Here is a 10,966-nt window from a genome sequence, read left to right on the forward strand (position 1 = left end):
AAAGTCGCTTCTTTCTAGACTTTCACTCTTCTTTTGTCCTTTGTCTTGAGTGGCCTGACTAGCTTGTCAGCCTGAAAGTTCCACTGTCAACTCAAAGGCAACATCTGGAAAGCTGGGTTTGCCTCTTCTCATCTCAACAAGTAGGAATTCCTCCGAAATTTCCAATTTTCATCAAGTGTATACCATAGCATACCAGACATAGATTCTCAGGTTTATCCTTTTAATACCGTTTATATTTGTATCTTTTCTTTGCCAGCTAAGCACAATTCATCAGCAGTTCACCAAGCCACATGGCCTACTTCTTTTGTATTTCTACCACCTTAGTCTGAGTTCACTTTATTTCTCTCTTCTGCTTGGATTAGAATAGCTTCCTACCGTTTAGCTTCTAGCTTCTCATCAACTCATACATAGCTCTCAGAAATACATCTTCCTCAAGCACCATATTTCATCATTCCACTCTTCAGGAATTTCAGAGGTTCAGTTTGTTACTCAAGAACTTCCACCCGGGTGGGGGAAATGGGGAGATGTTGGTTAAAGGATACAGACTTCCAGTTAGAAGATGAATAAGTTCTGGGAATCTAATGCAAAGCCTGGTGATGATAATTAACAGTCTCGTATCATGTACTTGAAAGTGGCCAAGAGAATAGATATTAAATGTTCTCACCATGAAAAAGAAATGATAATTACGTGATGTGATGGAGGTGTTAGCTAGTGCTAATCATTTTGTAATATATAAATGTGTCAAATCAACAGGTCGTATACCTTAAGCTTACACAGTCTTATATATCAAACTTACACAATGTTACGTATCAATTACAACTCAATAAAGCTGGAAAAATAAAAACTCCTTCACCAGCTTGTCTATTAACTGTGGCCATGTGTTCCAGACCAAAACCAGGAGCCTGTCTGAATTCAGTTCCTGCACCCTCCCATGCGCACAGCCTGATCTGCCTCGGTGTCTTCACACACACCATTTCCTTATTTCCTTCCTTCCCAATAATCTATACGCTTTTAATCTGGTCCAACTTCCCTCCTCCAAGAATCCAGTGATTAACCGTCATCTGACTTCTCTAATTGACTCCATCACACTTATTTACTGAGTGTGGACTGCTATGATTTGTAATTATTACGTATTCTCAAATTGTGCTTTTCAATTTGTTTCTGTGGTTGCAAAGAGTAAAAATCTTTAAAGGCTTGAACTGCATTTTTTAAATTTTAAATAATATGGACACAGTCATATAATTATATACTTACATATTATATATAATTTCTTATTATATATGATCTCGTCATATTTTGTTATTAAACTTGTCTTTTGTTAGGTACAGAATGTAGAAGATTTATCAGTGTGTGACACATGTACAGATTACTGTGGAGCTTAATACTTACTCATTCTAAAGTTTTTAGGACCAAAAAAGGATGAAAAGAGGCCTTACATAATCCCTGTTCTCTACACCTTGCTGCCCTTCCTACCCCCTCACCTTTCCCCTCCAGAACCCAGTCTCTCCCTGGGATACGTATGCACTCCCAGAGAAAGCTCTACTAGGACAGTTCTCTAGACATTGAGGCAGTAGGTGCTGAATAACTGTTGACTGACCCCTGGGGAACATAGGATAAAGCAAGGAATGAGGCTGAGAAAAAATGTCTGTTTGCCCTGGAAAGTGAGAAAGGGGAGAAAAGAGCAAACACTAGAACATGGCATGATGGCAGAAAAACAAGGATTTTTAGCAGCTTTTCTTTTCTCCATCATTTTCAGCATTCCCACTGCCTACAAAGTTTCTGTCTTTGACCTATGTGGTTATATGTCTAAATATTCTAGAGTTGATAACCCTTCTTACCCTTCCTTTCAGCAGCAGCAGAACAAAAAACTTAGCCAGGTGTTAATCTCTGCAAAGTTTATTGCCTGCCTGGTGTGTGTGTGTGTGTGTGTGTGTACACATACATATACATACATGTATGTGTATGTGCGTGTATACACACACATACGTACATGCATATGGCTAATGACTTCTCACAGTTTATCTCAAGGCCACATTGTTTCCTGTTCCACTTGGTTGACAGGACATCTCTGACGTGACAGATGTATCCACTGAGAATGGGATCATGCTTTTGAAACCAGTTTAATTCTTAGCAAGGCGATGCATATGGCTTATGGAGATTTTGTGGTTGATTTTTTTCCTTATATATTACTCAGGGAAGCCTGTGTCAGTATAAATCAGTGGTAACGAAATCAACATTATGGCATTTTTGATACTGCATTTGCAAAAGCTTTTCAGGATGTTGTTTAATTCAGGGCTTAATGATTGATATTATAGACAGTGAATAAACATTTTTGATGGATCTGTTTGCTCACAGATTTAAAAAATCGAATCCCTTTTTCTCTTGGATTTAAAGGGTGTAATGCCGTTGAAGAGGAAACAGTTCAAATGTGGTCCTCATAGGCTGGTGGCACCAAAAGTAGAAACTCAGAGTAAAATTCGCTGTCAGGAAAAATGGAGCATTCTTTCTCAACTCAGGAACACGTGGTTCATGCGAGCTCGCTTGTAGATGGTTGCTACAATAAGACTCCTTTCATACAGGTGTGTTTATGCCCCAGGCTTGCTGGCCACAGTCCATTCCATTTACAGAAGCTGAATTAAACAATAACTACCGCATTGCAAAAAATGGTGGGGAGAGGGGGAGAGGAGGGGGAAAGGTGAGCGTCAAAGGAGATGCCTGAGAGCTTTGTTCGGGCCAAGAAAAACCCTGTTGCAATTGTCAGAGCTTGTTGATGTTGCCGGCAACGGCACTTTTTTTTTCTCCTGGATTTTGTGGTTCTGCCTTAGGAAAGAAAGTAAAATAGAACGGAAGAACAAAGTCCTACTCTATAAATCAGCAGCTGCTCCCTGCCAGATCAAAGGAGTGACATTTTTGCTCCTGGACTACTTGTCCACTTGAGGGCTTGACAGGCAGCTAACAGCTGGCCTGCTAGACTGTATGGGAGAATCCGCCTACATCTTCTTCCGAGCAGATGACAAGCTAATCAAAGAGATATCCATAGCATAGGGCATGTAAGTGCACCTTGATCTCCTCAAACATAGCTAATACATAATTACTAAACAGCTTGGTGTATTTTTGGCAAGTTAATGCTTAGGTGGCTTCCACTGAGAAGTAGGATATAGAATTAATACTCCAATCAAAGGTGATGTTGAAAGCTAAAGAGATACTAGATTTGTCGGGATCTTCTCCTGTTAGCGCGAAATGGCTAGGAACATGATGAGAACTGGCTAAAATGTGTGAAACTGATTGTCAGGTGACTGGTTGAGTTTTTGAAGCCCAGTCAGGCAGTAGTGTTCAGATAGATGAACAGGTACTTGATAATTGGTAATTTTGAGAACAATTACTCCTGCTTTTTATGCCGATAGAGCCGAACAAAGCTGTAGATGTATCTTCCGTGTCTGTAAAGAATTGCTTTCAGAAGCACTATTAGGAGTGTAGGTATACAGATCTGGAATTTTAATGTCAGTAGTAAAACTTTCAGAGTAATTCAGTTTCTAGTTGATTTCCATCTGCAATAAATCATGTACAGGATGAGGTAATATAATACAACTTATGTCTATTGACTTAGTATTTTATCTTTAAGAGGATAGATCCTAGATATGAATAGCTAAGGATCTTTGTGTATTTTCTCCTCCCTTGCTTTCAAGTAGCTTTGAAAGATCACTTTTATAGTACATGATAAATAGCCACACATGAATAATCTGATAGCATTCTGGAAGAGTAACAGTGCTTCAAAATCATAACCTGCTGGGATGTTTTGTTACGCGCCATTGGGTGTGATTATACTTATGGAATAGTGTTTATTGTTGCTCAGTATTATAAAGAAAATAAAAGATAATTCCCTATCTTAGATGAATTTCTCAAATACTTTTATTAAAGAGTCTCTACTGTTGGCTGTATATGCCTTAGTCAAATAGGATGCCAAATTCTCCAGGTCATTTTAAACACTTTTTTAATTATGAAAATAATCATACTTATTATTAAAAACTCAAACAGATCAGAATTACATGAAATAAAAATAGAAATCTACCATTTTCCTGCTATCCATTCCTGAGAGAGAACAATTTCCACAAGAACACTTTATTGGTCCAACTTTTCCTTTAGGAGGTACTGATGGAGTAAAATGTATTAAATTATTATAAATTGTTTGTTGCCCAAGACAAGTGATTAAAGGACTGTTTAGATCTGACATAACTAAAGAGAATAGTGTGTGCATTTTCAAAGCTAAGGTTCTTGATTACAATTTGATCTTTGCAAGTTTCTATTCTTAGTAAGAGTACTGGATCATGTATTTGGTATGTGACCTAGAGCAGAAACTCTCAAACTTAAATATGCATGTGTCACCTGGAAATCTTTTAGAATATTGATTCAGATTCAGTAGTGCCAGGGTGGAGACCACTATATTTCTGCAGTTCTAACAAGCTTGAGGGGATGTTGATGTGGCTCGTCCATGGAACACAGAGTTGCAAGGATCTAGAGAACCGTTAAGAGAGTGATTCCAAAATAGCTCGCCCCACTACCCAGCCCCCCAGGAGATGCCCACTCCAGTGTCTAAAATCCCCACCATGGCATTATACACTTGTATTAGCTGTAATCTCTGGGAAGACTCCATGGCATGGACACATGCTACCTGCAGGGGTACAGCACATTATTACCCCGTTATCAACTCAGCATGGCTTTGTTTAATAATAACGCACCTAGTCTGAATTATTGCCCATAAGAGAACAGAGCTCTTTAGGAGGGGACATGAGATAGATGCATTTTGAGTGTAAGCTAACATTTAACGAGCCCTTACTGTGTGCCAGGTACTGTGGCACAAAGATTTTACATGCAATATCTCCCTTAATCCTCAGAAACAATCTGGGCCCAACTCTTGCCCCAGTTTATAGATAGGAATCAAACTGAGGCTTAGAAGTTTACATAGACTTGCCCAAGGTGACACAACAAGGAATGAGCCCACGCTCTTCATCACTTTGCTCTACAGAGAAGTCTGGAATATGGAACAATAACTGAGAAGCGTTTACCCAAAGTAGGGTATTTTAGTAAAGAACCTATGTGCACCCTCTTAACCTGAGGGAAGAATTAGATAAAAGAAAGAATTTTGAAAGAACACATTAGAAGGTCATCAGAAGATAAGCATGAGCTACTTGATAATTTTGCCCAGGGCCTTTCATGTCAGCATAAACACTCCACTGCTCAAGGCCTATTCATAAAGCTACAAAAGGTGTGTGATTCCAGATTAATATCATGTTTTCATATTGTAAATTTATAAGTATTAGCTCATGGTGTTTTGAGAGCTGTAGACCAATCTAGTATCTATCAAATTATAAATTAAGCTGTAGCTCTGGGAAATTAATTACGAACCATGAATGTGTCCCTAAGTAGCCCATGGATCTCATTTGTTTACCATACTTTGCTCACAGTTGTCTGGGAAAAAAGACCCACTTATCTGGCCACTTGTGAAAAACTTATGTTTGAGACATGACTCAATCATCTGTGTGTCAGGGTACACATTCAAAGGCATTAAACCTGCTTAATTCACTGATTCAGCCTTTTCAATGTATCTCATTGAGAAAGCCCCACTCTTGGCCATAACCACACACAGAAAAAGACATGCTTTCTTTGTGAACTAAGAAAAAAAATGAAGAAACTTGATAACTGACTTGCCCCTCTTGAGGCTTCATTGCTGCACACCCCAACCAGTAGCAAGCTTTGTGAATAAGCACCTTCACTGATGAAGTCTCACGGCTGGGGAAAGTGGAGAAACAGAGGTTTTTCATTTTTTAACAGGTCCCCAGTCACCAAGCTGCCTATAACACCTCTTCCCAATTGATCGGATCCCTCTTCAGCAGTTCAGCTCCCCTCCTTAACCAGACCAAACCATGCAAAAGCTTCAGTTCTGGGGATTCTTGATTCCCCCTCAGAGGGTTTCAGGGCTGGCATCTTTCCAGTTGACTCCATGGAAGCCTGTGCTTTCTAACAAAAGGAATGCTGCCGAAAGGAATGGGTTACCAGGTGGGGCATGAAGTTAGTGAACCAGAAAGAGGGATTTATCAGCCATTGAAAAAGAGGGAGAAAGAGAAAGGAAAAGGAATCAACCAACAATCAGGAATGACACCTAAGTCTACTTCTATCAATCTGAAATATGCTGGGGAGTGAAAACACTTTAAAAGAAAAATCACCGCGTCAGAATTTGGTTGCAGAAAAGTTTGGCTCTTTTGTTGGGACTTAAGGTGGGGTTGTGGGAGAGGTCTCCAGAAGACCTCTCTCCAACAAGACGAGATGAGATTTCAATGATAGTTTCCTCTCTTGGGTTTATTCTTTTTAATATATAGATATATATTTTTTCACTCTAAGTTGACTCAAAAAGTCCTCATGATTCTTGGAAAGTCATTGAATTTATTTCTATAATTAAGTTATTTTTAAACTAACCATCTAAGTATATAATTTTTAAGGATCACACACACTAATGCATTTTCTATTTTAGTAAAATTTAATGAGAAAGTCGATAGTCTTAGTAGATCCTCTCCAGAGCTTTCGTGAGCCTGGATACTAACTTTGTGTTCAATATAAATCAATGGAACTAGTGTACTTTAGGGTACTCATTCCCTAAGGGGTCACTAATGGAATTATCTCTAGCCCTTAAAAAAAGTCACAATGAGGCTAATGAAAAATATTTGTTAAGTGAAATCTGGATAAGGCACTAGGCTTGCTAGCACATTTATGGCATTTATCATATATGGCATATTTTACATGCAAGTTGTACAACCCTCAGAATGCTTTTAAGAGCTATCTAAGAAGACTTTGTGATTTCGGGTGAAATAGTTTGTACCAATAGAAAAGTGTATGTCTTCAACTTCAAAATCATTCTGGGATGACATTACAACTTAGAGAATTTTTTAATATCAGATACAGATGAAAAACCTAACAGTCTTTGGATTGGAAATAACTTGCGGGGGTTTTCATTAAAGTTGGGTGCAGCTTGCTGCATTTTGGTTAGTTGGATGTCTTCAGCAATTTTTCAAATGTTTTGGGTTTGGCAAAGTCCAAAATGTTTTTGCCAACACCCTCTTTTCCCCTTAGTTTTTAAACCCGTGTGAAATTCAAGGATAACTTAATCCATATGTGTCTGATTCATTTACACTTAACTCATCAAAATGTTATTTTGTAAGACCCATTTAATAGCCAAGAAACCTTTTGAGCCTTTTAAGATGTCTTTTGTCTTTGAACCAGTGAGTTGCATTTTTCCATATGAATGGAGCTTGGACCTTGAAAGATGGAAGACCAGTCTGTTTTCAACTTAGACTCTTCAGATTTTAAGTAGAATCAAAACTTGATATTCTGTTTACTGTTTGAGCACTGAACAACTTCATTTTAAAATATAGATCAGAGGAAGTGGAAAAAATGTTCATGTTATGTAATTTTGGGGAAAGACCATATTTGGAAATTTCACATTACTGATATTAAAGAAATAAAAATTACTCCTAATTTGATTTTTTAAATCTGTAGTTAAATGGCTTCATTTTATGTACATGGGTGTATTTTCTAAGAGTGGCCTGTGGCTCAGCAGTGCAGTGGGGTAATTTCATTTTTTAGTGTTAAAGTGTTCTTACAGTCAGCTCATTAATTGGTAATCTTAATAGTAACATCTATGGTGTTTATAAGATATCCCAAGATCAGGGGAGTTGACAATTGGCAGGAGTTGTATGTTAAGAGATTTCTGAAAAATTGGGGCCCATATGTTTTTAAAATTCTGCGTGATTTGAAAGAATGTGGTAGAATCAGGAATCTGGCAAGATACAGCACTACAGATCACAAACATTGTTTGAGAACAACAACTCAGAGAGGCTAACTGGAGCCCTAGTGAAAAAAGCAAAATCTCTATGACCCTTTGTAAAAGGATCTAGTGAAAACCTTCAGAGGCTTCTCTGCCTATTTGTTTAGTAGAACTGGGTGAAGAAAGGCCATCGCCATAACTGCTAGTGAACATCCAGTCCATGCCATGGTAACTAGTTGAAAATGTAACACTGGAGTGGCATTTCCAAGTTCAGCGCTTCTATAAAGACCTGAGAGCACACAGATTGCTTTTTTTAATGTTCTGCATTGTTGTGGATCCCCCATTGAACAACCTTTTGAGATGACCCCGTTTTTTACTAATGTAAACATTCTGACTAGTATCCAAAGAAATGACCTTTGAGTGAACCTCTAACCTTCCCAGTAATTATTTGTTTGAAGACAGTGTGGAGTTCTCCTGCTGAGAACTAAGGACCATGATGCCTTGCGGCTCTGTGAGGAAGGGAGTGTTTGGGGGAACTGGAGAGAAAGACATAAATAAGTGAACAACCTCCAGATGTAAATAATAAAAGAGTAAAAGGGTGAAATTAAAAAGGGAAAAAATAGCAATTCATTTTACCTAAAGAGTTGGCCTATAGAAAAAAACAAAACCGGGATTAGTAGCACATAAAAAGAGGTGAAACCCCTGCCATGTGTGTCCTCCATTAGAAACTTCTAGGAGCAGAGGAAAGGTTTCTCCTCTCCTGAGCATCTCAATTGGTCTTAACCTGAGCTGATGAAAAGAGTTCTGGGGGTGGAACTCTCAGGTCAGTCCTCCTTGGTCCCAGTAAAAGCAGTGAGGGAAAGAGTAGGCCATTAAGTTCCTTCTCTGATTTGAGGGATACTTCTGGAAGGCTTTGTGATCTATCTGGTCAGATATTCCTCAGCACCACTTAAGGTGCCCAGTGGGAATAAATACGCAGTTTCCACTCTCTTTTTGTTTTCACCTCTCATAAGCTCACTTTCTTCCCCAAACCTGAGGGGGTGTGATGTTTCTTGACAATCTGAGCTACGCTTTCTTAAGTAATAAAGAAGTCCATTGTTTGCCAAACAAACCCCATATGCAAAAGACTCCTTTGGTTTTCTAGAGGCTATTTTTCTTCAGTCTAATTGTATTCCCACCAGAGTGCCCACAGGAGGCCTGAACAGGTGTGGGCTGCTGTCCTCCACAGAAGGGACTTTAACGCCATAGGAGCGCAGAGCTGCCAACGCACTAGAATTTTCCTGGCTAATTTCAAAGAATGAGTTTTCAGTTCCTGCCTGTGACCCCATGTAGACTCATTAATCATGAAGTCCCCCTGCACTTAAGATTTGAAACTGGGAGTACTGGGAAACGTCATCCGTGGGTTTATTTTGCAGGAACAGCTAGCTATATGCTAGGCATTCCCCCTCCCTCCATGTCCCCCCTGAAAACATGCAGCCCGTGAGTCCTGTGCATCAGCTCAAGCGTGTGGGGCATGCATGTCATTAAATGCGTGGGGACAGGGGTATAACTCGCAAATGGTAGAAAATTGTTTTGTTTTTATTAAATTTGGAGAAATAAAGGAGATTTCTTATCATCTTACTCTGTACATGAATATTTGATGGGCATTATTAAACATTAAAGTAACATGAAGTAGGCACTTATTTTTGGATTTCCAGCAAAATTAGATCCAGGCTTCTATACAAAATAAGTGCTTCTCCTTTACATTCCTGTGATTCAGCCACCACCTGATTGGAAAATGTTTCTTGGACTCTAATATCAACCATGTGTACCTGAGGCTCTGTCTTTCTAGTGGGTTGAAAGGTGGCTGGGTTTATGGTTGGCAGTTACCTTATCCCTGCCCTGGGTGTCCCAGCTTAGACTGGAAAGGCCGCCCCCAGCTGGCACTGACCTCTAAGTGACCCCTAACTTTACAGGCTTAAACTGCAGGAGTTGCCGAAGAGCAGAAGTCTTTCTGGCCAGCACTTATTACTGCTGTGTTGGTGATAAAACTTCAGACAGCCTAATTGATGGCTTTGCTGACCTAACAATACCTTGTGAAAGCCGAGTGCCAGAGCCTGGTCTCCATTTATGACCAGCTGCAAGGGGAAGCCGGGTCTCCCTATGATGGCGAGTTTAGGGAAAGGGAGAAAATCTTCCAGCCTGTGAACTTTAACCAGATTCCAACTTGTTCAAGAGGCAGAAGCACAATTGCAAATTAATAGAAATTTTCTCAGGGAAAACTTTTTTCCCTTCCTGAGCCTTTTTAGCAAGTCAGCTTTGAGTTGATTATGAGATGATGGAGGAGATGATCCAGTCAGCTATTTTTGAACATGGAGAGGGAAAATTGCCTTTGAATTAAAAAGATAATTTTCAGTAGATGTTTGACTGTGTTGTATTCTCCGCAGCTTTTGTGCAGAAGTGTTCACGGAGCACAGAAATTGCATTTGCTGACTGGACGTCTCTGTTCTGTTTCAGGTTTATTAATGCCAGAAGAAGAATAGTACAGCCCATGATTGACCAGTCAAATCGAGCAGGCAAGTTCCAACTCATATCTGTGTTCACATCCCACAGGCACAAATCCTCATCAAGTTATACTTCAGGAGTTTCATCACCTGGTAAAGAAATGCTTCCATCAGGCATTCTGGGAGGATTTGTTTTTTAATGTCCCCAGAATTCCATCCTAGGAAGCAACTTCACTAATTGGTGCTAATTGGAGATTTCCCACCCTGACTCTACTGACACTGCTTTTTATTTTCTTTCTGAATTGGTAATTGGGCACAAGTATTAGTGCCACAAGCAGTTTGTTTGACTGTGAGCTCTGGAATTACTCATTGCTTGTCTGCATCCAATCATTAGCACACTCTCATTTTCTCCTTACCCACAATTCCTTGGTGTGCGCATTGCTTTCACTCCTGGAGCATCCCCTGTTAAACTCATTGTATCCATTCATTTGCATTGACTATTCATAATATTCTATTAAAGCCTGACCTGCTGCACTGCCAGCATTATTTTTTATTAAAATGCTTCCCATCCATCCCACGAAAACACATGTGGGTTTTTCTCACAGAGTCTCTCAGTTTCTCTAAAGCCATCGTTACACGGTACTGTCAGAACCATCCCCATGAACTC

At 39.5% G+C, this 10,966-nt stretch overlaps 1 protein-coding gene across 6 annotated transcripts in view; it reads left to right on the forward strand.

Moving 5' to 3' along the window:
• MEIS2 (Meis homeobox 2) overlaps positions 1-10,966 on the forward strand; it is a 200,594-nt gene that overhangs the window by 184,630 nt on the left and 4,998 nt on the right. For all 6 annotated transcript variants that reach the window (XM_024732572.1, XM_024732573.1, XM_024732575.1 and 3 more), the window contains one exon: positions 10,313-10,371. In XM_024732572.1, the coding sequence (XP_024588340.1) occupies positions 10,313-10,371 (59 nt within the window). The remainder of the gene's footprint in view (positions 1-10,312; positions 10,372-10,966) is intronic.

Source organism: Neophocaena asiaeorientalis, unplaced genomic scaffold, assembly GCF_003031525.2.
Source record: "Neophocaena asiaeorientalis asiaeorientalis breed wild unplaced genomic scaffold, Neophocaena_asiaeorientalis_V1.1 scaffold119, whole genome shotgun sequence".
Taxonomy (NCBI): Eukaryota; Metazoa; Chordata; class Mammalia; order Artiodactyla; family Phocoenidae; genus Neophocaena; species Neophocaena asiaeorientalis.